We start from the raw sequence: 27,265 nt of genomic DNA, 5'->3' as shown, positions 1-27,265 counted from the left end.
GCTAGGCAAGTGACGGTACCATCAGCTTAACTGGTTGAGAAGTTTCTCCATTTTGAACCTGTTGGCTAATTTTAGCTGATGGTTCCAAAATCTTTATCTGAAAGAGGCGGATAACCAGCATTGCATAGTCATGTTCTCAGTTCCAGACGTCACTTTGTGTTCCTCTGTCATGCCTCCCTCACCAGTCTTTTGGAAACTCTTTTAAGTCTATTCAGTTGCTTCTCATATTTCTTATTTTGCTCAGTTCTCTATTCCTTTCCTATATCTGCTTTTTTGCCATTACTGAATGTTGAGGTGGCTCTTCTTCATATCACTTGTTAGAGCTATCGTGGTTTATATGAAGCGGGTGGTGTGTTTCCCATGTGCACTATCCTGCACTTTCTGCATTGAAGTTACCTGCTTTCTTGAACAGTCATTCATGAAGAAGTCTCTCCCCAGTTCTTCACAGCCAAGCCTTATTCTTATACTGCCAAATGGCTTAGTTTTAGCAAATTTCATTTCCTCACTGTTCAGTTACTGGGACAGATTGGTTTGAATTTGTTGAACAGTATAGGTCCTAGTACAGGTTCAGGTGGGATCTGTGTATCATGTCCGTTTTCTTTTCTTCTTACCAGTTTTTTATGCATGGGAGGACTGACTTTCATATTTCAAGACAGCTTGGCTTCCTTAAAAGTCTTTGGTGAATAACTGTCAGATGCTTCTTGGAGATGGTATTAAGTAGATTTCCCTGCTCCAATGTAAAAGTTGGGATTACCTGTTCTGAAGACTCAGTGAGTGCAGTAGTTACTGTCTTTGTTACAGTTTCCATTAACTTGCCTGTCCCGATGCTAGTTTTGCAGTCAGTAGTTACCAGATTGCTCAGGAAACCCTTTACAATGTAGTTGTGATACTGGCCATCTTCTTGCTCCTCTGGTGCAAGGGCAGTTTTAAGCAAGCGGTAACTCCCTGTGGTTTAGCTGGTTTTTTGAGTTCTGTGGATGCCACCTAAGCTGAGCAGCTTGTTATTCTTCATGTCTGTTTGTGAAATCATCTATTGGTAATTTGATTGAGAGAGATCTGATGCACTGTCTATAAGGAAGAATTCTGGCATTACATCTTCACAAGTTCCTTCACAATCAACGTGGATACAAACATTTACATTGTTTTTCTGCTCTGCCTTCATCTTCAGGTGCATCTTGCATGTCTGCAACATCTGTTAGCCTTGGTGTCCGGCACGCTACCTCTTCCTAATTCCTCTAAAAAGGGCTTTATTAGTTTTCAGATGTATGCTATTTTGAGTTGTTATCACATTTTTTACCTTGATTTCTTGGACTTTGGTATCTAACCTTCCAGTGTGTAAAATCTTTCCTGTTTTCTTTATTTGGATGCTTTAGCTTGAAGAGTGCTGTTCTGCTCTTACTAGCATCCTTATGGCTGCTGTTTATGTTGTTTAGTCGGTCTGGATACTTTTTGGTCTTTCTGAAGTTCTTAGTAAATGCTGTGCATATGGTCTGAGCCTCTGGGATAGTGTCTTTGAATAGTTTCCACGCTGTCTTCAAGGATTTTTGCACTTTTAAAAAGCATCGTAATTATATGTAATTCACCTTCCTTTGAAATTAAATACCACTGCAGTTGATTTCTTAATTTTTCTTGCTTTCACATGAGTGTTGGATCTTGGCACGTTACGATTACTGTTCTAGAGCTCTTAAACAGTCATATTTTTGAGCACTGATGAGAACTGCTTCCCAGCTAGCATATTCCATTCCCAATACTGTCTCTAGGCCTCCTATGAATTAGGGAAATTTTAACGTGGGTTTTGAGCAACTTTCTGTGACTTCACCTTGTCATTATGCAAGCCACCCCCCTTCACACCTACAGTTTTGGGCTGTAAAGTTTCTGTAATGAGTTTACATGTTGAATTTGGGTGTGGGCATAAAGGCATGACTAGAGTTTAGCATTCTGTAGCCCTCAGTACAAATAAACTGTATCTGAGGGAGCATTTCCTACCTTGATAGTTATCTAAGAAGTTTAAAAGTATATCTTTTAAAAATAGTAGCACTGCCTAATGTATTTGAGAAGCTGAATTCTGTAAGTCAGTGTTTCTACTGATATTATCTCTGTAGTTTAGGCTCACTCTACTTAATTTCTACAATAATTACTCTTCTAAAGGGTTTTATTTTCTCTCAGAAAAGTTTGATACCTGTTTTGAAAGGTTTTTTTCCCTGTGCCTTCCATAATAGGTTGCCTTGGTCGTTCAGCAGAACCCTCAGTAGTCTCTCAGGTACACGTGGAAGATGTAGCTGAAAGGAATGCGTATTTCATTAGATTGAAATTCTTTTGTATTTGGACATACAGACAATAATGGTGGTATTTTTGAAGCCAGAAGTGTTGATAATTTTTTATATTAAATGAGAATTTATTAAGGATTTAGTGCAAGTCCTTTATTATTTTTCAAGTGGTTCCAGGACTGACAGGAATGAAAACAAATTCTTTTAAAGGTAAACCGCAAAATAATTGCAAGGAAAAAGTTTTAGCCTTTTGTACTGTTTATGATGTATAAATGCTGCCTTCACTTAAAAGATTCCATTTCCCTTCCCATCTATAGCTTCTTTAGAAAACCAAGGTTGTGCTTCTTGGCCAATTTTACCTAGAAGAGGAGCCAGAGGCACATTTAGAGGCAGAGACTGCTCAGGGCAGGGAACCATGTACATACTTCTGCTATTCTGTGATTTTTCAGAGAAGTGAAATTAATTCCCCTGGCAAACCCAGCATGACAATGAGGGCGTTTTTCGTATTTATTGCTGCCCATGGTATACTGAGCAAGCATTACTATGTGGCCATCAGAGGCCAGCTCACAGTGGTTTATATGAGCAATCTATATGTGTGTTTGTGATCCTTGGAGAGGCAGCAAGAAAAGGGAGGAGAAATCAGAAAAATCAAAAGGCGAAGAAATAAAAGCATGGCAAGGTATTAGCTATTGTCCTCTAGAAATGGTGAGGTTTGGCTTAAATCTCACTTAGGTCCTTGAAGTGTCTTTTTGTGCATGATCACAATACATGGCTGAGGTTTTCTCTTGTGAGTTGCTGCTGACTACTTTGGCCCTTCACGGAATTAATCCTTAGATAAAATTAGAAGCTGGCACCATTTTTCAGCCTATGCTACTAAAAATACATTGCATTGATCCTCTCTCTGTACTTTGGCATGCATGGGAGCAGAAAAAGAGTGGGAAGCTATTGAAACTGAGGCATAACAACATGTTCTGAAGTTGGACTTCTTCCGTGGCGATCAGCTGTGCAGCTCTTAAGGAGGCCTGGGAGCTAAACAGTTTTGAAAAAGGAGTTTTGTGTGGCTGAGTGTGTAAGAGGAGCTCCACAGACATTATTTGCCCTTCAGAAATGGAAACTGTATATACATCAGTTATCTGGTAAATCTACTGACTTTTGTCTGACATTTGCATTTTCTTATTGCTGTGGCTGCTAACAGCCTCTATGCTCATAGGGATGAAGAGCCAGTTTGCAGGTGTTCTCAGCTTCACTCAATTTTGCGATGCAAGAGAGAAGGCAGAAAAAAATGTTTATTAATTGAATCCTAATCTTGTATTGCTTTACCTAGCCTGCACTTTGTATAATACAACTACATAGCTCATCTAAAGGCTTGAAAATTGAAACTCCTAGTGAGAAGGTTGTCTTTGATGTCATTCCTATAAAAGTTATTACTAGCTGCGTTTGAAGGGAAGATAGCAACTGTACATCCTATTTAATTGAAACGTTATGGAGTAACATCTAGGACCTGGATCATGACTAGATGATCACTGCAAAAACAGCTGTTCCCCCTCCCACCACTTGTGCCCAATGCTGTTTGTTACTAACCCTCTGCCAGACTTTGGCATTCCCCTAGCATAGCAACGGAATGATTTGTCTGAGCACTCTTCTTCTGATTCAGTGCAAAGTCCAAAAAAATGGTTCAAACAGTTTTTTGTAATGCCTGACTTAACTGCTTAAGCAGGTGAGGTTCATTTGTACAGCCGAGAGTACCTGTTCTGCTTGAAGGTGATAACAAGCAGCTGGTGAGGGAGAGAAGTAGGGTACAGAAGTTTTGTTAATAATTGTCTGAATACAGTCCATTGATAAATCATTTAATTGTTAGGGTAGCGGAGGATGCTTTTACATTCTGTTTTGCAATGCTACTCTCATAACATATTGGTCTGTTGAAAGAGCACTTGCGCAGGTGAGCTGCTGGAATTAGCGGAATCGCACTAGTTGCAACACGTTAGCTGGACTGATGTTGTTATGCCTTGCACAGATAAGGAAAAACTTGCATGACCTCTGCAGACAGATCAGTGAGGGCAATTAAGAGTTACTTCATCAATGAGCTGAGTTCAGAACAGGCTTAAGAGTTGGTGCAAGTGAAAGTTTGCACCAGTGGTGTTGTACCAATGTAACTTTCTTCATGATATTCTGCTTTTATTTATAGTACTTTATAGTAATTGAAACACATTCCTGATAAACAAAAACTTAAGTTGTAAGTTTAAACTGGGTGTCCATGTATTAATTTGTTCACATATGTTCTCTTGTTCCATGCGGAACAAAAGCAGTAAGTATTAAACTAAATCAGTCAATACCACTTCATAAGTAATAAGCTAATGAAATTGGGTTAAGTACCAGGTTTACTTGCTTTTAAATAAAGTTTCTAGTTGGAGTGACCAAATAACAAGACAAAGGTAGAAAATTCAACCTTACTGCTATTTTTTTTGTAACTATTTGAGAAGTTGTCAAATACTGCAAAAGTATCTGTTGACTGAATTATTTGACTAAGACCAGATGATTACACTAAAATTTTGACTAAATGTCATTTATGTAGCCCTGATTCCTGGATCTTTTCTGTTGTCCCTGCTTCACTTTCTTCATTTTATCTTTTTCTTTCCTACAGGAGAATATAGCATATACCTCTGCACCATTTTCAGTTCCTTTCTCTTTTCACCTCCTATCTCTTTCCTTTTCTCCCCACTCTTCTTCACCTCCACCTCTGCATCTTCTGTTTCTCCTTTCTTCTGCCACTTCTTGATTCTGTCTGTGTACTGAACTTCTCTTTTCAAATTCATCTTATCAGTCTCTCTCTCTCTCTCTGCCTCACATGACCATCACTCACCCACTCAAACCAGAGCATCTGTGCACAGTCTTGGAAACATTCAGGTACTTAAAACCTAGAGAGCTACTGTATTGGCATGACTACAAGGCAGGAAAAAAAAAATGTCCATGAAGAATATATTAGAATAGCCCCTGTCTGGCTTTGCAACCTGTTTTGCATCAGCTCTGCGTGCTCCCTGACAGCGCATTGTCTGCTTGCCAGATTTCTCTCTGTTCAAGCAGTATACGTGAAGCTCCTTGTTAGCTGGGACCGGGGCCAGTCCTGCGGCCTGTGTCAGCCAGCCAGCCTGCCAGCTACCTGGCCTGCTGCAGGTGCTCCAGCTGCCTTTGGCCAACAGATGCCATCCCTGGGGCTCTGGAAAGGGAAACACAGCATGTCTGTGATTGAAACGCAGTCTTTTAAAACAAAGACTAGCGGGTTTTTTGAGTAGTTCCTGTAAAAATAAATAGATAAGTGTGTCTATATTTTACTTAGGCTACGGTGGTAAAAATTACTAGTTTCACAAAACAAGTAGATTTTGCTCTGCATTGATTATCATTACTGTCTACTGAGTTGCTGGAAAAGGGACAGGATTAAAAATCCTGCCATGTTGTAGAAAGATTTGAGCTTTTTTTTCCATTAAATGTGTTTGAGGATTGGGCCATCCCTCCAAAACAAGTTCCTGTTTCAGGTTTTCCCTTTTTTCAGTTCTGTTTTGTATAGATCATAAAAGATTTCTGTTGCAAGCTTCCTTAACTGATACTTTTCTATAGTTTTCCACTTAAAAAAACTCTAAATTGATTTCTCTGCACAGACAATGCCTTTGATGCAGCACGTAAGCTGTTTTTTAAGGCATTCATATTTTGCCTTGCGAAACATAAGATAAAAACCTAAATTATTTCATGTTATTCAGCTGCTCCATAAGGCTTCTGTTGCAAACTCGTGGATAGATGGATCGTTTCACTTCTCTAAGTTATGTAATTGGAAAAGTTAATTTCATTTCGTAATTAAAAGCTAATGAATGGCTGATAGTTTATAAAATCTATGTTTATTATTTGGAGCAAGGCAATGCTGGTATGAATTAACAGACAGTGTTAACAGATTATAAATAATTTTGTTTAGAAATTAAATGTTACTTTAACTGAATTGTGGAAGCTTGCATTTGGCAAAACGATCTGATGTCATAGCAACAGATGACAACTGGAAGCAGCTTCCAGGTGTTGCCCACATTACTTCTCCCTCACCCCAGCCTATCCATATCCATGGTGCAAGATATGAATTCTGACCTCTTTTTTTTCTAACCTTCCTCCAAAGAAACATACTCCTCTTCTTGCAAAGTAAGACTCTCCAGTCCACTTGGAAGAAAACCAGAAGTAAATGCACGCGGTGAACATGTTACTTGTTTATGTACTGTTATTGGAAGATTAGTTTTGCCTCAAAGTGTATTTAAGATCAGATTGACATAATATAGGAGTATATTTATGGATTATATTGTAATTTGAAATAATTTGCTGTATTATTTTTTGTAGATTCAACTAGGTTGATGTAGTCAGCTTTTAACAGCTTAAATGCCATTTAAGAAAAAACCCAATAACATTAAATGTATTAAGCCAAACACAGCTGTCAAAACTGAAATATTCAGGTAGCAAATGAATGCGTTCAGGCAGCTGGAGAAACTGCAGTGTTCTCATTTTGTACTTTAATTCCAACTTGAGACATAGGTCTTGGAAACAGGATACCCAATTTTTGTTTTTAATTTGTAGCCAACTGTGGCTTTATTTCCCCAGTGTTGAGATTTTATTTATTTTTTTTATTAATGTGCTTGTAGTTCTATGTATCATGCTTCTTTTGTGGTACTTGTTAATATAGCATGCAAGAAACAAGTATACAAGAAATTTGTAGCAGTACAAATTCTGTGGTACACTGCCTGCCCTGATGGAAACGTTGTTTTTTTTCTCAGTTCTCACCTTTTTATCATAGGTCTTGGAGCTATTGTGGCAATTCTAAATTAGGACTTTATTTGCTGCTGCTAATTAGGATGTTGCTGGATTTTGTGTTTGCTGATCCTGGTCCTGTGAATGGCATCAGTTCTAACTCCAAAGAATGCGCTACAATCAATTTCTCTCTAAAAGTATAAAACCGAGACGTATTTAACTCCTTAATAATTTAAGGACAAGTCTACTGGAACCATAAAATGTGAAATGTTGTGTACGTTTTAACTTGTTAATTAAAGAAGCAATAATTGGAGTCTTAAAAGAATAAATTGAAATATAACGTTATACACGTGTGCTGTGTTGTAGTCCTTGTAATTTCCAGTACTATTTGCTGAATTCCTCACATACTTTTCTTCTAATGAGTCTGTAATTACCATGTGGTATAATTAGATTAATATACTTTCATTTATTACAGCTCCTCATTAGAGGAAAATTTTGTACTTCTGCCTTTATATTTCTTCTATATGAATGAATACAGAATTCTGTACTTTCATTAAAGCTCTCTTAACTTAGGTGAAAAGCAATCAATTTAATGATATATTGAAACTCTTACCCTTTTTATAAGTTTCTTGGTGCTTAACTTTCTTTCCCTCTGCCCTTTCTTCTTAGATGATGAGTACCAATGGAAGGGGCCCTTCTACTTCATCCAAGGAGCAGATCCTCAGTTTGGACTGATGAAAGCTTGGGCAGTTGGAGACATCAACAATGGAGATGATGAATGGGGAGAAGAAATCAAATTAACAGAGCAAGCGGTGCAGACCATCAACAAACTAAACCCTAAACCCAAGTTCTTTGTGTTGTGTGGAGACCTTGTTCATGGAATGCCAGGTAAGGCAATTAAAAGTGTAGAATGGGGATTGTAACTCCATTTTCTTTATATTTCAGATGGGCAACAAGGCTAATCTAATTTCCTTGTCTTCACAATATTCTTCCATATGATTTGGTATGCTAGTGTTTTCATGTTTGGGGATAAAAGTGTGCTTTTGGATGATTCTGGAGACTTTATTCTGATTTCTTCATCTGACTTCCTGTATCATTCATTTTAGGTATGTACCTTTGTTAGGTGCTTTCTTTTCAGTGGGCCTGAGGAATTTTCTTTGAAATGGAAGTCCTAAGAACACGTATTAAAATTCTTTCTTATAAATGAATTGCTTCAAGGGGACAAATAGGGACTGTAGCCATTGGGGGGAAAAAAGTGCCAAGAAAAGAACAAAAATTATCTATAACTTTTTGAGTACCTAAAGTGGATGAAGATCAGAGAATTCTGTGGCTTTCTAATGCTTAATAAATCCAACTGTTTCAATATTTAAATTTTTTAAATGCTAAAAGTTAGCAAATTCCAAGTTTTCGTATTCTGTCCTGTTGCTGTGGGACTCAGAGATCAGTCTGTTTCTGTGTACGGTCACAGGAAGAACAACAGACCATCTAGAAAGGTGGGTTACAAAGTTTGACGGTTAAAACTTTAAAACAGACTGGTAATATTTTTTTATTTTAAGAAGATAAATGCTCTTCTTGGAAGTGAAAGAAAAAGTGATGTTACCACTTGGCAGGTGGTCTGAAAAGCAGATCTAAGCACAGTGTCTTACATTTCTTAGCCTTGGTAAGAAGCAGAACTGCAGACAGCCTTAGCTGTGTAGCTGATGGCACAACAGTCCACCAACCGAGTGTGGAAATACTCCTGTGTGCTTTATGCTACACTCTGCACTCCACTTGCACCTGAGGTAGTGCTTCTGAGCTCTTGTTTGCACAGCAAGATTTTGAGCAGGTTGGAGACCGTTGACTAATTCCTTCAGGGTCCTGCAAAGTGGATTTTAAAGCCTTAGCTGTCAAATTGGCAAGTCAGATTGGTTGATCTTATTTATAGGCTACAGACTTTCTTTTGACCAGAACACGGTTTTAGTGACAAGAGTGGGAAAGTGTAAAACCCAACAATTTAAGCTTGATTGAATGTGTATAACACTTCAGTAGCTTGACCATAATGTAAAGTCTGTCATGATGTGGTTGTTTTATTGGTTTATGTTCTTCCATTAATTTTGGTAGTACAGATTTAACCCAGAATCATAAAATAATCTCTTACTAAGAATCATCTAGCCTTCGTGTTACAGAGTTTTAATAAGTATTTTGATTAGGAATTTTAATTTGTGTGTTTCCAATATGTTACCTTCAGTATTCCTTGTAAGAGGAAGAAAATTCAGGACAGATTATAGGTGTTCTATATCCTATTGAAAAGGATCTTTCCCATACAAATTTAAGTAATCCAGGAAGCTAAGTTAGTTTCATTTTACCTGGGTATTTCTTAAAGGCTCATAAACCCATGCAAAGTTCTGAGTAGTTTTGTCTATATTGACTTTAAACAATGTTACTCTAAGGCTTTTCTGTTGATAGAGAGTAAGTGCAAACCAGAGCGAGCCAGCAGTCTTCTAACTTCCACTGGGTACAGAGCGGCTAGATACAATAAGCCTTGCATGTGGCAGGTTTTATGTTTTGGTTTTTTCTAGTAATGGATATCTGTAGTCATTATTGTCCCTTTTACCAGCATATGTCACAGCCTTTGATACTATTTTAAATACAAACCTGTCAGGGTTTTGCAAAACATTATATGTTGATTTTGCTAACAAATGTGTTAAAGAAGCTGAAGGGATTGCACTACTGAGATATTTACATTGTGCACGGCATAAATATTTGAAGCTGCCTAGTGCAATTTCTAAGAAATTGCAAGAAAGAGCAGTTCATTACTCAATCTTAAGGGTGTTTTCTAGCCTAAATGATTCTATGATTACATCGCTTGAGCCACCATATTTCAATTCATCTAATTCCTTGTCAATTGAAATTATGTTAATACTTTTTTTGCAAGCCTGTGTTATCATATAGTTATATAAAGTAGTTAAGGAAAGGTACTGCTCAAAGGAATTTTAGAATATTCAACTGGAACAATTACTTATCTCATTACTGCCTTTGTATTTATCTATACAAATGGCGTTCTGTGCCTTGAGTTGGTAAACATAAAAGTACAATTTAATTAAATTGTACTTACAAGTACAGTATTAATCAGTCATTTGTCTTTGTGTCTAAACTGATGAGAGAGATGAAAGTGAATCACTGTATGGTGCAGATACGTGTGGTTTAAGACTGACTAGTTGTGTAGAAGGGCAGGGAGACGTGATACAGCAAGGGAGACAAATGCAGTGTCAGAAGAACAATTCATAGAAGATAAATCTAAATCTGTGTGTTTAAATGAATTTGAAACAACACTTCAGTTTAAACTGCATGAATGTTTATTTTGGAAGTGAAATAATCGATATTTTCAAATGATTTTTTCCTACCTTTTCCTCTTGCTTACTTCTGGAGCAGAAACTCCTTCAAAACACAAGATGAGTTACAGAAAACTTAAAGAAAATATATTTTAAAGCAAGACAACTCAAATTCTGTTTTAAAAATCAGTATCAAGATGCTTATTTACAAGTTTTTTTGTTTGGCTTGTAAATAGCTGTTACTGTATCACACCAGGATGTTGACCTTATAAGAACTTACTTGCTGCCTATTATTTTATCAAAATAGCAATCCGCTGATGTTAGAAATGAAAACTTTCCACATTCCTTGCAGTGAAAGTTTTTGGAAAATGTGGAAATAACTGCAGTCATTCTCAAGTTTGCTCCCACATCCATGCTAAATTCCAGGGATTGAGGTGACTTCCTTCTCGTGGAGGAGTACTAAATTAAAATTCTTCTCTTACAAGGGTATGCGTTTAAACCACTAGTGTTTTCTGTACCAGTTAAGACACAGATAAAAAGAAGCCATTATTTCCACTGTCATATGGCTGAAGTCTGTCTCCAGTAATTCCAGTACTAATGCTGTGCTTGAGATTTCATACTTTACATAATCCATTTAAACAATACTAACTTAAAGACACAAAGAGATAAAAAGCTGTCAGCAACTGATTAAACTCTAAACAATTATAGAAAGTGTTCCATTTCAAAATTGAGTAATATTGAAATCTGCCAGTACTTTCATTGTCTGTAAAAACATAAATTTGAAATTGTAAGTAGACTTTTGGCAACACTATATCAAAAGAGCAAGCTGAGAATTGAAAAATTTTTATTGCAAATACCTTTTCAGATAATTTGAACAAATAGATGCTTGCAGAATTGAAGCCTAGTAGTAATATTTCTTTTCCTGAAGTAGTTTAAGTATTTTCACTGTTCTAGCTGAGGATGCTTAGACCTACGTAATGCGTGTCTGTAGTAGAATGGTAGTGAATAATTTCATACTTCTCCACTGAGGAGTGTCTCCAAGAGTAATTACTGTGTCAATTCCCTTATCATGTTAGCTCAATAAAATGAAGGATTAAAAACTCATTTTTTCAGTAGGCAAAAATCAAGTGTGACGTAGGGCACTGGTTTAACGGTTGTGAATTTGACTTGTACATTTATCTTTAATGTCTCAAATTGCCTTTTAAATCACTTGTATGTGTCACCTATATTAAAACTGAAAACATCTTTAATGAAGGTATCACAGTTACTATTGCAGCATGGTTATTGACAAAAAGCTATGGTTAGCTGAAGTTCAGCAATATTTTATGATCTACTGGCCAATGTTTATCAAGTTCTTTGGATTTTACTGCTTTATAATCAATGCCTGTGAGTTAAAAGCAGGGGGAAGTCAGGTCTTCCTTGCTTCTCTTAATACATTTTTGTCATGGAATATGAAGTGTAAAGAAAGCATGCACTGTAGTCATCTAGCTGAAGCAATGTTGCAGCCTTTTGCAAAGGAACTCCAAGAAATCTCAGAATTCCAGCGGCTAGGAGTGATGAACAGAATCCTCATCAGCTGGGAAGCAATCAGGCACAGCACTTGGAATCCATTACAGATGTCATTAGAGCAACGACGTAATCAGTATCTTGGTATTTAGCTGCTGATTAAAAGTAGTTTGTACTCTGAATATTATTTTCAGAAGTTTTGCTTGATTACATAATCAAGAATAGGATATCTATTCCTGGTAACGCTAATACTGTGGCACACAATCAAGAATTTTAAGCAATACCTTGTAGTACAACTGTGTTACTGAAAGTAATTTCTGTAAACTCGATACTTACAACTAGATACACCCTGATAATGAAGGACTTACATCTGAAGACACTTGTATGCATTTAGTGTACCCTAACCTAGTATGGCAAAAATGGTAGTCTGCAAAATATTGTTGATTGGATAATTGTTTCACTGCATTTTTCTAAAACTCTGGAAATTTATTTCTAATACCAAATTGGAACCTTCTGTTTTGTTTTATGACAACTTCCCATATTGTTGCATTAACTAACACCCTTTCAGTCCAACAGTCCAGCCAGTTTCTCACCCATCTAGTTCTCCACTCATCTGCAACATCCTAACTCCACAGCCTTTTGATGATTATAGATTATTTTGATGATTATAGAGAGGTGCCTCATGGTGAGATCAGCCAGCTCTCTCACTACTCTTGGATGCATCCCATCCGGTCCCATGGACTTGCTTGGGTTGAAATTTTTCAGGAGATACTTGGCTGAATCCTGTTCTGCTACAGTATGTTAAATGTTACAGTATTTCCTCTGCTCCTTTAACGCTGCAAGAACATTTTAGTGAAGATAGGCAAAAGCAGCACTGAATACCTGTCTATTGTCACTGCCTTACTCAGCAGTGGGCCTTGTATTTTCTTATTATCTTGTTGCTGAAGTAGTAGCTTTTGCTGCCCATCATGCTGCTTGCTAGTTTCAGCCCTCAATGAGCTTCAGTTTTCCCAACACCAGCCCTGCATGCCCAGGTACTCTTTCAGCATTCTTCCTTTCAAGTCCATCTTTGCTTCCATCTCCTTTTATGTCCTTTTTCCATCAGTACTCATGCCCGAGCTCCTCGTTGGAGCTCCGTCCAAGGCATTCTCCCAATAGCCTACTTCCTTCCCCCACCAGTATCAGGAAGGACCATTCTCGTATTAGGAGGTGCTTGTCTTTGAAGACATCAACTCTTTCAAACTCCTTTTGCCTTTCAGAGCTGCCTCCCGCAGGATCCCGTATACCAGTTCCCTGAATAAGCCAGTCTGCTGTCCTGAGGCCCCAGATCTGCTGTCTGCCTTCCTTACTTCTCTCAGGATCTTGAACTCCACTTTGGTGGCTGCTACAGCCAAGGCTGCCAGGGCTTAACACATCCCCTAGCACTTCTGTGTTTGTGAGTAGCAGGGCTAGGAGAGTGGGCCCTGGTTGTCCTGTCTGTGTCAAGAGGTTGTCTCAGACTCCCTCCTGGACTGTCAGCATATGTCAGGAAGGTTAGCCTCCGGTAAGAGAGGTCACAGGCCTGTGATCTGGAGCCTTTTTCAAGCTGCTTGTGGAAGACTCAATCCACGTCTTTGCCCCTTTCGGGTGGTCTGTAACAAAACCCCGCTCTCAGTGGCTGACCTGACTCACAAACCTGGTGGCTGTTCCATAGAGTAGCTTTTGCCAAACACTGAGGGCAAACTCCCCTGTCTTCTTTCTTGCATGTATTTCCTATTTCAGTTTAACATGAATCATTGTGCTTCCTTCTTCATCCCATACCTCAAGGATAGATCGGTGTCCAGGAAACAGCTTCCGTTTCAACGCGTTTCGTTACAAGAGCAGAGATTTCAGCTGTTCGTAGCCAAGGTCACCCTGCTGAAGCCACAGAGAAACACTGACTTGTAAAGCTGAGAATCTAGCAGCTATTTTTACGTGGCTGAATTCCTTTGAAGGAAATTGTTTAGCTGCAGGGGTTTTTTTAATGATACAACTGCTGTCAGTAACTTGATAGACATCAGTTCTAGCCAGCAACATCCTTTATGCAATGTAGCTTTAGACCAGGTGTTTAATTATTTTTCATTAATTTCTCTGCTTACATGGGTGAAAGAACAAGTAAGACATCAAGTCTCCTGCAAACTTTACTTAGCTCTGACTGTAATGAAATAAGACTTGTCTAATAATGTATATAATAAAAAAAAATTGATAGAACTTGATTAAGCTTGATCTGTTAGCAGTCTGATAATGGATCAGTGAGCAAGTAATGTTTATGCTTGCAGTTTTAGATTAATTTGTGTGTGTCTGTGTTAATTAGAAGAAAACAAAATCACTAGGATTGAGTATTATGGTACCTGAAGTATACTGTGAATACTTGTACTAATTCCTTTAGTTCAGTGAAGGCATAATCTCTAATATGCACATTCCTGCCCAGGTCATTCAGTGCTTAATCTGTCATCAGCCTTTTCAGTCAATTAAGTCCGAAGTATTGAAAAATATTCCCCCCCGCCTTTGCTTTGTATTTATAGTTTAATTACAGGCTTTCAAACCGTTATCTATAGCACATTTCTGAAACATTTAATTCTGGTGAAGGAACCTTTAGCACTGCTAAGGTGAGGGGAACAGCACCTGACAGGTCAGAGCTGTAAGTGTTGTGCTCTTACTTCAGAATTTCTTTGTTTCGCTGAGAGCTGGAGGATGTCCACATCACTTGCATCTGCTGTTTCAAAGGTCTTTTCTCTGAACGATTCACATATGGGTTTTTTTAATATCCATTTGCAAAGAACAAATCAATCTAGACAGCTGTGTAAGTGATGGCAGGAGACTAAGCCATTGTATTTGAAATAAACTGAATTCCAACACAGGAATTCTGTTGTCTGCTCTTCTGACGTGCCTAGGGAATTAATTATGATGATACTTCTTCCTTTTTAATTAACCTGTGTATACTTTCATTTCTCTCACTAGCTTCCGAAGCAGTCGTCCATCTTGCTTTCTAGTTGGATCACAAGATAAGCCGTTGTTGCCTATTCATGCTTTCTTATTCATTCCCAAGGTCTGGTGTTGTGCGGCTTTTTTTGCATAGATTTCCATTCATTTTATAGCTGATAAAAAAAATATTTAAGTGGTCTTACTCATTTCAGACACCTTTAGTACCTTTCCTAGCTCTCTTGAATTACTTCTGCTGCATTGCGCCTCCTCTAAGGCAGAGGCTGTGGGGAGGGAGGGAAGCTGGAAGGAGCCGTTCGCTGGAGTTAGAGCTGCTTTGTGCCATTTTGGACCTCAGCAGTGGCCCTGAAATTGGTACACCTTGTTCCAGTGGGTGTTTAAAAAGAGTAAAATTATCTTGTCAGAGGTATATGCGATATTCTTAAGCTTAAGCACCCATCAGTAGAAATTAATCTGACCAGTTTTTCCATAACACTTCTGATGTCATACACTGACCGTTTGGGGTCTCCATTAAGAGTAGCTGTTGTGGTTTTCTAACAGTGACTACCATATTATTATAATATAAATATATATAAATATAATATAAACAGGCAGGTTTTGCACAGAAAAGAACAAAATTCATTTAATGTGTTATATCTAACCAATATATGCTGTTCTTACAGGGGCTTTTCCTCCTGTCTCAGAATATTGGGAATACTTGCAGCCTTTCCAAGATACTATTTTGAGTGGTTACAGTGCTGTAGTAAAGGGGCCTGTGAGGAAGGACAGTAGCTTTGTAGAATGTATATGATCACAATATGAATTTTGTATCTAGCCTAAAGACAAGGTCTCATTTAACTTCTTGTATTCTATTATTAAATATCTTTCCTTAACATTAGACAGGTTTGCCATATACATTTAATAGTTGTCTGTCTGGTAGAATAAGCGTGTGCCAACGTATCTATTTTTGCATGTGTTTTTCCATTCATGTATACACAGAAATCCATTTCAGATCTTCTAAGTATTGTGGATATGGTACACTGCAGTAAAAAAGGCATGACTTTTTTATTTTTTCTTTAGTTGCAAACTATTTACACCTTAATGAACAGAAGATGTTTGGAGAGAATTAAACTGAAGCTTCCGAGTTTAAACAAAGCTGTCCTAGTCTGCATAGTACAGCAGGAGAAAATGTAGGGAATTTTTACCAACCATGACATTGCACAAAAATGTGTGCAGAGGGATGTTATGTAGTCCAGTATGAAAAATTTAACTGTGCTCTTCAACAAAACAAATTGTACAATGTTTAAAATTGTCTACAGAGGCTATTACCAGCTAGACCCAGCCTTTTATCTTAATTTTGTCCAACTTTTTGGATAGTTGGATGGGTTTTGTTTAACCCACTAATGTCAATCAAAGCCTGGAAGGTTCTTTATGGTAGGATAACAACATGGAGTTGGTCAGAATATTGGTACCTTAAAGCATGATAAAATATACATGCTTTTATAATTGTCTCTTCTGTAAATGGAACAAGTTAAAACATGATTGTTTCAATCAGCTTTACAGAGTTAGTCATATTTTGTAATTTTTTTACTGCTCCTTGGTATGCTTGCTGTCTGTATCTCTCACACTGTTGGGCCATAGTTGGATTGCAAGATCTTCCAGGATTGTGTCTGTTACATGTTGTCACAGTTTTGCTATGCTGTCTGATGTATGTTTCAGGCTGTTAGCACAACAGAAAGTACCAGAAGAACTTCAGACAGACAGCAGGGGCACACCTATTGAGCTGGATGGGGTTAGGCTGCAGCTAAAGGAGATTGTTAGAGCCTGAATGTCTGAATTGCAGTTGAGGCAGCTACATTTTTTTTCCCCTGTATCTGTAAAATTTAAATGTCCTAAAAAGAATAGCAACAACTGCTGTTTAATCCAACAGAGAGCCATATACTAAGGCAACATAGAAGATACATAGTCTTATATTTGTAGTATAACTGTAGGGACTCAACAGGAGGGAACAACTGGCTGCTGATCTTGATGGAGAAGGCAAATTGTGATGTGCCACCAGTCTTCTGCAGAGAGATGGTACCTATATGTACAGTTTTCCATAGTCCGTTCCATAGGTACGTTACAGCCAGTTAAGGTGTAAATTGTCCAGTATCAATTTAAACCCAGGGCAAACCCCTAATCCTTTGGGAATGCCATTTCATACTTTTCTGTTGCTGAAGACATCCTTGAAAAGGATGTTAATTATCCTGGGCGATTATAGAATGGTCATGTATAGGTATGGATGCCACTGTTGCCCAGGAGCACAGTCAGAAGAGTATTGCCATTGCTACCTACAGACCGCTGGCCAGATGCTGCAAGTCCTGTGGGGCTTGTCAGCTTGTTACCGGCATCGAGGCGGTGCAGCCCTGAGAGCTGGCATAAGACTGCTTTAAGCGTAACGGGGGTGAAAAAGCAGGTAGGTAGCAAGGCAAGGCACCTGCTGCAGCTGAGGGAAGCAGTGCCCTTTAGCACCATGCTGTGTATAGTGGTGCAAAGGTACAGACTACCTAGACAGTCTGGTATCCTGTAAAAAAAGGCAAGATCATGGATTTGCAAGGGAATTATCACCGTCACAGAATCACTGTGAGGTTGCTGGACATGCATGTGCACCGCCAGCTTCAGCATCCCTCCGTATTTCTCACCCCCTTTGCCTGTTCTCCCTCTGCTTCAGGCATCCTGAGCCCCTGCCTGCCCAGCTGGGATGTGTGGCTCTCCTGCTCTCTGCCTGCTGCTTCCAGGGATTCTGCTGTTCTGGGACCTTCTCACCTGCTAGCCAGCTCCTCATGACTGCATACAGTGCTCTCTGGTGCATGGCTTTTTTCCCCCCAAATTCTGCACATTTCATTAATGCTTGAACACTTCTGTAAAGCCTCAATAAAGCATATCAGCCTAATTCAGCTAATTACAATTTTGGGCAACTCTACGTGCTTTAATGCGAAAAGCAAAACTGCTTGCTAGGTGTCTCCTCAAAATTATGCACCCTATCCTCTCTTCCATGCAAACAGTTTTTTCATATAATACAGGCAATTATATGCACAACGATTTTAAAAAGCAGGTGCCAAATATTGGAATTTTGAGTTTGTATTCAGGCAGCAATTAAGGGACATGATTTTCAAATCAGCACTTCTCCATTTGACTTCTGCTTGACAATTTGATGATCAGGATACAAGATGAGCTGGGCATACTGGCTTTTATACAATCAGTACCTCTTATAAGCTCTGACACATATGCTGCAGAGAGTGAAGTTATTTACGTTCAGAATAGACAGCTTCAGAGCTGAGGAACATGAGAGCTGATGGTTCTGGTGTCCAGACAGCAGTATGGCTTCAGTTCTGTTTATAATCACTGTAACATTTGAAGGCATCCTGTCTCCCAAGAGAATTACTAACTGGATTATTTTGAGCCTCTTTCCCATGCCCAAATTTGAAGTGCAACTGCCGCAGTCCAGAATATTTCAGTCTCGTTGTTTCTGTTAAATTCTGAGTGCATTAATATGACTTCAAAAGTGTAGTTCTAATAGATACTAAATCTTAAAGTATAGGCTGCAGCATATAATCAGAACACCTGCCTTACAGGGCAACTCTAAGAAAACTCTTGTTCAGCTTTCTAAATTAAGGGGAAAGTACAGACCATAGCAAATGTTTCTAGTCAAAGTTTTACTGTTTAAAACCAGTTGTTGAATGTTATAAATTCTCTTACTTAAAAAACAGTCTTGGGCTTGACCAAGAAAGGTCAGTGAATACTTGGTTTCCGTAAGAACTAAAGTTGGTGACTCCCAGGAAGTCCCACCAGTCTTTCAGTTTCGGATCCACTAAAAAGGACTGTTGAGATAATACTGAAGTTCACGACTCTTATTGTATTTGGTAAAGTCCACAGTCATTTGCGCATGTATGTTCTTCGTAGGAAATACTTCACAGACATTTAATGTACAAACATCTAAATTTGCAATTGTTTTGCAGTCGATTCAGCCTGATGTCCTTTCTAGAAGGCAGACTGCTGTACTTGTATTTTATTACATCAGATATGAACTAGCTTGTTCACATTTCAATAACTGAGTTGTTTGGAGATTTGCTGCTGGTGGGTTTTGCACACAAGATGTGATATGAATGTAATGCTGAAATCTGCATGCAAATGCACAAGCTGCCATTTATACATTTGTGAACTGAATAAATTACAGAGAAATGTCAGGTCCCATTCAAGTTCTTACTGTTATATAGAGCAAATTAGTAGGACATTATACAAAGGAAAAAAATGCCTGATAATGCTTAATATCTTTCTCAAAAAGTTATTTTACCACAGTAAGTCTGGCTGTGAACTGCTTTCATTACTGCTTTTAAACTACTGTTAAATAACCCAAAACACTGGAATGTTAATCTAAAAAAAAAAAAACTTGCTAGATAAAATTAAGCTGCTCTGCTAGTCCTTAAGGGAAGCATGTATATAAGGAGATATTTTGTAAAGTTTTAACTTTAACTAAAAACTTAATTGTTCTTTTAAAATTTCCCTTTCTCATTTAGAAGACAAGAGCATGAATGCTGATGTTTCATCTGTGCATATAACAAGCATATGAGCAGGTTAAGAAATGGTGTCTTAAAATACGGTTCCAGCTTGAAAAATGACTGTAGGCATGTCACCTTTGGGGGGGGGGGGGCGAGATGCCATTTGAACTGGCTGCTTAGTTTACTAACAAAAGCAAGTTTGTGTAGGTTTTTTTAACTCCCATCAGCCTGGCACAGCTGGGGAGGAGGCAGCTGTATTCTACTGTCACATGCGGTTTCAGCAAAATTGTCAGCTAAATCCCAATTCCTAAATCTTTGTTAGTGGAGATTTATAATAGAGCACAAAGTAGAAAAGGCACAGATTGGCTTTTTAAGTGCAAGGTAGAAGCAGTGGCTTTACAATCTTTATACTGAATCAGGCTATAGGTAAAAAATTTGTTGAATACAAGGCGATTTTTTAATGAATACATTACTGATCAGTGGGGCTTTTTTCTGCTACCGCCTTGAAATAACATGAGCAGTGTTCGTCTGACCTAATTTCCTGACAATAAGGTAGCTGAATCTAAATAAACTCACCGCATCCATGCCTGTTGCTGTTACAACCTATCAAAAACTTAGATATGCTCAGTAGGATGGAGCTCAAACCAAAAGGATTCATGGCTGTTTTCTTCTCCAAACTCTTATGCTAATGCTAATTAATAACATCTGAGAATTTGGGTAAGTAGCACATTCTTTGTCAAACACCTAATAACACCTATTTCAAGGACTGTAGCTATGGTTGTGTAAGTAAACATTTTATAGTAATTACCTGATACTAGTAAACCTAATGGAGCATTCAAAGCCTCCAAACAGCTTAGTGTGAAATTTAATGTACTGTCATCAGCCTAAGAGCAGGGAAGCATGAGAGATGCTCCGTGCATGTTCAGCAATACACTGCAGTTTCATACTGCAAAGAAACCACTAGGCTGTCAGAATATTTAGTCTTCAGCAAGTATATACTTACTTGTATTTTAGACTCTAGTCCAGTCCACGGAATCCTGTTGATGGTAACACTCTATATATGAAAGTCATTGAGATGCGATTAATTACACGCTTAGCTCAAATCGTATACTTTTATGATACCAGTATCAGTACAAGTACTAGATTCAGTACTAGTACTGAAAATCTAGTGCAAGTACTAGATTTTATGTATGTATAAAAATACATATAAATATGTATGGAAGCATAGTTAATTTTCTTCATGTTCTAGTAAGAACTTAAATTCTAAAAGTCCAGTTGTGATTTCTTTTTTTTGCTTTTTTCTCTGACCAGAAAGTTTTGGTTTAGCTTATCATAATTTCAGCTTTAGCCATTCAACTGCTGTCTATGAACATTTGAAAATACATACATGGAGCAGACATCCAGAGGGAGTTATTTATTTGGCACACTGTACAGTAACTACGTCTCTGTGTTAGTCTTTGTTGCCTCCTTTGTTTTCTTGGAATTGGATTTGCAATTTGTAAAGAGTAACTTGCACAAAGTCAGTGTTTGGATTATGCAGGTATGGTCAGACGAGGTAATTAGACCTGTCTTTCTAGTTTAAAAGCATTGACTTTTTAAAAGGCACATTTCCATGCTTTTCCATCTCTCTGAATTCTAAAGGATTTTCTTCTTCCTTGGAAGTCAGTGGCAGAAGATGTAGCCCACATAATTCTGAGTTAATCAAGTTGAAACAAGTCTTTTCCAAATTCACAACTTTTAACATAGTTGATGGATGGTAACACGGTTTTACTGGGTAGGAATTGGGCTAGAGCATGCAGCTGCTGCCTGTGCCTGTGGCTCTGAGCAGACTGCGTTCCCGCTCTGCCTGCCTGCATTGTGAGCAATTCTCTGAACTACAGCTCATTCACAAACAGGCAAAAGATTATTTGGGCTAAGAGAGTGTATTCTAAGGAAGAAGTGTTGTGTCTGAACCATTGACTCTGGCTGATATTAACTGCCTCTTCATTCTGCACTTGTTCTGGTAGCAAAGATGTCTTTGTAAGGGTAGACAATGCCTTAGACATCAGGAGAAGCACACATCTTCAACATTTCCCAGTTTAACAGTGAGGACAATTACATTAGACTTAAGGGGCTGATGTTTCCAAGGGTTATTAGTCATGCTGTAACTGCTTAATATGAAAATGCAAATATGAAGGCGGCCCCAAAAATCTGTAAAATTCACACAGGTAGTCATTTGAAGAAAGTGCCAAAGATTAAAATCTTGCTCTGTGTCTTAAAAATGAACAATTACTGGAAATTAAGACTTCCGTATCTTCAGCTTGTTTTTCTTGTTGGCTGTTGTAACTTCTGTAACATTGTGGAATTTTTTCGTGCCTGTGATGATTTCATCAGAAGAACAGACCCAAAGGCAGCAATGGGCTGTGCTTGATGTGACAGCTCTGCATAGCCAGGAGATGAGTAAGGGTAAGGAAGGCAGAGTTGTGCTTAAGCGAAGTGTAATACTTATTTTCACAGCAGAAGGTGGAACAGTAAATGGCACAAATTAGGTTGTTAAGTGGGCACCTGTGTGGCTGGCACTCAGAAAAATGATGGCATTTGCAGTCATTATATTTAATGTCATGCACCAAAAACCTAGGAGCGATGGATCCCCTAATAGGCTTCCACTTTTGGGGTTTTGTCGTTGTTTTAATGTAATTATTAATTACTAACTAGAGCTGGAGTTTTCTTCTTGTTTCAACGCCCAAAGTTACAAAATAAACGTAATTCTGTTCATGCAGGTAAATTCTTTGGTGTGATCACTTTTTGTCTCTCGGGACAGATTATTACTTGTTTCTAATGCACTGAAAAAAATCAGTCCCTTCCAGCTGTAGCCAAATGAGAGTTTCAGTTCCTGCTTTTCAGTGGAGCTCATGAGATGAGGTTCTTTATAAATCACACTGAGCAGTCAGTTTGTCCAGTGGTGAATATAGTCATACTGACATTATTTTTAACTGTGTAATAATTTTTTTATGCACATCATGAAATTGTTTTCAGGCTATTTGACTATTAGAAATATGTATGTCCAAAGAAGAGAGAGGAGACATTTTAGCTATTCCAGCACAGACTAAGCCAGCAAAGCCTATTTCAGAACATGACAGTACTGGGTTTATGAAAATTGATCAGCTTATTCTTGCATGTAATAACCCAGAATGACACAGTGTGTTGCATGACTTCGTTATGGCAGATACTAGAGAGGAAACTTTAAAACAATGCTAGATGCTAGAGGGGAAGGTTTGAAAGATAAAACAATGAAGACTACAGACTAACAAGAATACAAATAAGGCTGAACTGGGTGGCCTGACAGATTTTTTTTCTTTCTATGCCAGCACCCAGTCTATTATCACATTTTTTTGTAGCATTCTAGGAAAAATTAATGTGGAGAGCAAGGTGGGTTGTTTTTTTTCTAACTGTTCACTGAAAAGGAGAGAATCATTGCTTTTATGGGATGGTAATGTAAACAGATGAGAAGAGTGTAAGAGTTTGGCTGTGAGAGTGAAGCAGGAGTCACCTGTATGGATGAGATGAGGAAGGTTAGGAAAGAAGGCAGCCCAGGAGGGAATGGTGTTAGAGCTTTGGGGTGGGAAAGCTCCATCTGCATCAGAGCTCTGGGTTGCATTTGCAAAGATTAGAGAAAACTGTGTATCAGTAATTGAGATGTGACAAGATTAGAGCTCAGTTAAACTTTTGTTTATGGTAGTGCATCAAAATTAGATGCATTAAAGATATAATTGCAGAAGGGGCCTGTAAGATACAGTCTGTTCTTGATGATACCGTTTGTTTTGGGCTTGCGTCGTCTTCCAAGTGACTGGTGCAGCAGTGAGGCTGTCACTGGGTGGGGGTCAGCTCAGAGATGCTGAGAGGGATGAGTAGGAACTTAGCTGCAGCCCTGTTAAACTGGAGCCACCAGCCAGGTATCCAGAAAGGCTGCAGAGATGAAAGGCAATCCTGTGTTGAACAGGAGGAGGCTGTTTTCCCGCAGAGGGAGAGAGGGAGCAGTTAAACGTGTTTCAGCAGAGGTGCTTAGAGAAGGAGCATGCTGTGAATACAGCCTGGGACTCCCCTCCCCTCTTCTCCAGAAAGTCAGGGAATACTACTAGGGAAAGTCCTCTAAATGGCATGCCAAAGGAGTAGAACAACTGCAGAGAGTCATGAAAACCTAAAAAAACCCGACAAATCTCAAGAACAGGAAAGTACCCAAAATAATCAGACTCTCGGATTAAAGCAATTCTGATGCACTGTAGAGCCCAGGAAATACACAGGTCTGTCTTTTGTTTGTTTGTAACAGTCATGTGATTGCTTCCAACAAGAATTAATTTTCATGTCAGAGTAATTCTCCTGGTATCATTAACAAATTACAGAAAAATAGGCCCAGTGTTTTTATAAATTCCATTTGCATTGATGGCATTTTGACTTTTTTTATTTTGCTTTTATCATATTTAGGTATTATTTCTATTTGATAGTTTGCGTAGTATTTTAATCTACAATCTAGCTCTTACCTGTTCTTTGGTAATCAGTCTCTTGGGTTACATGTCAGGCAGATTCCAGTTGACATATCAGGACTTTTCCAAGTGTTGCTTACATAAAAGCTCATAGTTAAAACATCTTTAACTTTTTTTTTTCTCTTTCAAACTGAAAATTTGTGCTTTCTTTTAAATATTTTGTTTGCGACTCCTAACTTTGGGACACTTTTAAGATACATTGGAATACTGAAACAGAGTAATTTAGATATCCAGGAAATCACTGTGCTACATTTGTACATACTGAGTAATTCATCCTAGAAGTACCTGTTCTGGTCCTCAGCCTAAGCCGAGCAGCGTTGTTGCAGAGATGTCGTAGCGTTGTGCAGAGCATCAGTGGGGACATACATATGTACCGTGGCTCAGCTAGGGCCCCCCTTGCCAAACTTTTAAAAGCAGGTGTTGGGTCCGCATGTTTTTTTTATGCCTATAGCCTTTTGTGTCGCAAATCATGACACAGTACTGTCTGTGTCAAGATGTGCTGAGCAGGTACACAAGAGAGGTACTATTCTGGCTTCTGAGAAAACCCCACCCCCAAAAGGTTTAGAAACAGCAGCGACATCAATATCACGGGTCAAGCTGCAGCAGTTCTGCCCTGTGGCTGAGTCAGCTTGTGCCAGCCAGGTCCCTGAAAATGCCTCCTCAGATGTCTGGAGAGTAGAAGTTCTCTGAAATGCAGTGTCATCACACAATATTGAGTCATTGACCTCTTACGGTCTCGTTTCTCTGTGAATTTATGACCAATAGCTTTGATCATTAAAAGAAGTTGGATTAGCTCACTAGAACTTCCGTTTCTTGGAAAATGACATGAACTGGAGATCCAGGCCAATACCCACACCGTTCCCACCACACCTGTGCCCCCCACAGGGGCTGGCAGGCTTCTCCTGCCTTGGTGGGGGGGGAGTACTTGGATTTCTCCTAACACTGACACAGAAACACCTGCGGGGACCACCTAATAATACCATTATAACTCCCCCCTTCCCATCTCCTAATTCGTATCAGTAGAAAAACAGGTGCTGTTGTTAATCAATTGCCAGTTTTTAATTTGGAATATTTTGGGGGGAAGTTACAGTATTGGTGGAGGTTACTGTAAGTGAAGAGTTGTCTCAGATGCAGGAATTGCTCTCAGCATGCATCACAGAGATGCGGTCTGGAGGTAAACAGTGCTTCGAGTTGTTTTTATAGCTAGTGCCTTAAAACAGACCCAGTGCTTAGAATTCCAAAGTAAACTGTGTATTAGTAGCTAAAGGATTATTTCTTATGCAGAATAATCTGTGTATTCTGCTGACAGAAGCCAGCTTCAGCAAAAACGCTTTAAAAGTACTTTCTTGAAATCTGCTCTTGCAGTGTGTGAAGGCAGGTCATCTTGGCTCCTTTAAGCAATGCAGGAAAGCCTGTTGGAAGTGTTTAGGTAAACAGTGATACAACACACAACAGAAAGCTGTGATGCCACAGAGACGTTAACGTTGCACCGTTACGTTCCTGTTCACTTTCAAAAACGATAGACTGGGAAGCTGTGGGAAATTGTAGGCAACTACAGTAGCAACAGTTCTGACTTTCATGTTTTTCATAGAAGCCAAACTGCCCTCTATGGGCTTTTAATTTGTGAAGTCATTTATCTCAGGGCAGGACTGTATTTACAGAACCGAACATAAAGACAGAATATTGTAGCCTGGGATTTAAAAATGTCAATGTACATGATGCCAGGATAAACAACAGAAATTAATTTCAGTTACATCTACCCTGACACTTCTCAAATTATTTTTTATCATTGCCTCTTGGTATTCTATTTTTTTCCTGTTCATCCACAACAAACCTCTACCTAAGCTAAAGAAATACATGTAATCAAATTGTTCTTCATACTAATTGGAATAATTAAATACTATACATAGATAGCTCTGTGCCCGGTAGAGATCAAAGGGGGTCTGTTTTATGCTATGGCAGTGACCACTGTAGTTTTCTAGCAGCTTTCTCCTTTTCTTTATCCCTTCTGTATCTTCTTTATCTATTAACTTACCTCAGTTTTAGAGGAGGGTGCATTCAGGGGGGCACCGTGCAGTGGTGTGGCTCACTGTAGCACAAAGTGTGTGCCGCTGTAGTACAACTCACCATTAGCGTGCACGTCTTAGCCCTTCCTCTCCAGCACTACACCCAAAGAGTACAGAGACAGTACTTTGCCTCCTCCCAACTTTATCTCTATGGGTTTCTCTTCTTTTTGAAGTTGTTTTGACCTTTTACCAAGAAAAGGTCAAGCCAAGATACAATAAAATAATCTTTACTTGGTGTGATTTCCTAGACTCTTTGGGCAGAGACCTTGTTTTCCATTTTGAGCAGTCTGTTTTCTGCAATAAAACACTGAATAGGTCTCTCTGTTGCTATAGAAATAATATCGCATTAAATGAGGGAACTAGCGCCTTGCTGTCGACAAATCTAATCTAAGTGTTAGTCTCTAGAGCCTGCATTTCACCACTGGGAAGAGGTATACATAATTCTACAAATTATTTCTGTAACTTATGCATAAATGTCTTTATACTCTGAAACTGTTAGCTAAATTTCCCAAAGTGATAGCATGGAGATTAACATGGTGTAATGTGTTTACATATATCTTAACAGAGCTTTCCTCCTTGCCTTTTCCCCACCCCCCCTCCCCCATACATTTTCATATTTATAGCTTGAAATTTCCAACTCTTTGCATAGGAAGGTCAGGGAGTGGCAGGAAAAGCAGCTTTCTCAGCCAGGTACCCTACCCCATGGACAACAAAGTGTGCCAGACTTACTTTTATTTTTATTTTTTAAAATCCAGCTCCCCAAGTAATATAAGGTGCCATTTGCCCTGTTGTTTCTCAGATTAATATTTTCTATTATTTTCTATTTCAGATCAGTATTTTCTATAACTGGAAGGACAGTCTAAACTGGCCACCATCCTGGTGCATTAATATACCCCACAAACTGATCTGCTGTCCACTACTTTCTAGACTGCACTGGGAGTCATATTCCCAGTATTTCTCGAGTTACTCAAAGATTTTGCTACAGTAACTTTCTGCCTCGTACAGCAGTTAAACACAAGAGAGTTGTGGATTTTGACTTTTATGCACCACATACCAAATCTTACATCTGTCTTGATGTTTAGACATAACATGAATATGGCTTTTTCCCACTTTTTCTAAAGGTGTAGCATTCTAGTAACAACAATAAGGTAGTACTTAACCCTATATCTATAGGGTATAGAAAAGGAATTGAAATCTTCAGTAATAATAGTTACTAAGGGTCAGTGTTTGTCAACATCTTGATCGTAGAGTATTTTGAAGAAACATAGAGAAAAAATCTTTTATCTCATAGTTACATTACAGGAGCCCCCGATACATTTCTGTATGTATGTGTAGTTACAAAAA

The 27,265-nt window shown here is 38.6% G+C and overlaps 1 protein-coding gene across 4 annotated transcripts in view; it reads left to right on the top strand.

Annotated features, from left to right (window-relative positions):
* The window catches only part of CPPED1 (calcineurin like phosphoesterase domain containing 1), a 49,770-nt gene that overhangs the window by 2,963 nt on the left and 19,542 nt on the right, over positions 1–27,265 (top strand). For 3 of the 4 annotated variants that reach the window (XM_037384941.1, XM_037384940.1, XM_037384942.1), the window contains exon 2: positions 7,710–7,928. In XM_037384941.1, coding sequence (XP_037240838.1) covers positions 7,710–7,928 — 219 coding nt within the window. Of the gene's footprint in view, positions 1–5,050; positions 5,172–6,420; positions 6,480–7,709; positions 7,929–27,265 lie in introns of those variants that run through there. The other variant, XM_037384939.1, reaches the window with a different exon arrangement.

This window comes from Falco rusticolus, chromosome 4 (genome assembly GCF_015220075.1).
Source record: "Falco rusticolus isolate bFalRus1 chromosome 4, bFalRus1.pri, whole genome shotgun sequence".
Lineage (NCBI taxonomy): Eukaryota > Metazoa > Chordata > Aves > Falconiformes > Falconidae > Falco > Falco rusticolus.
This window is presented reverse-complemented; position numbering and strand designations above follow the sequence as displayed.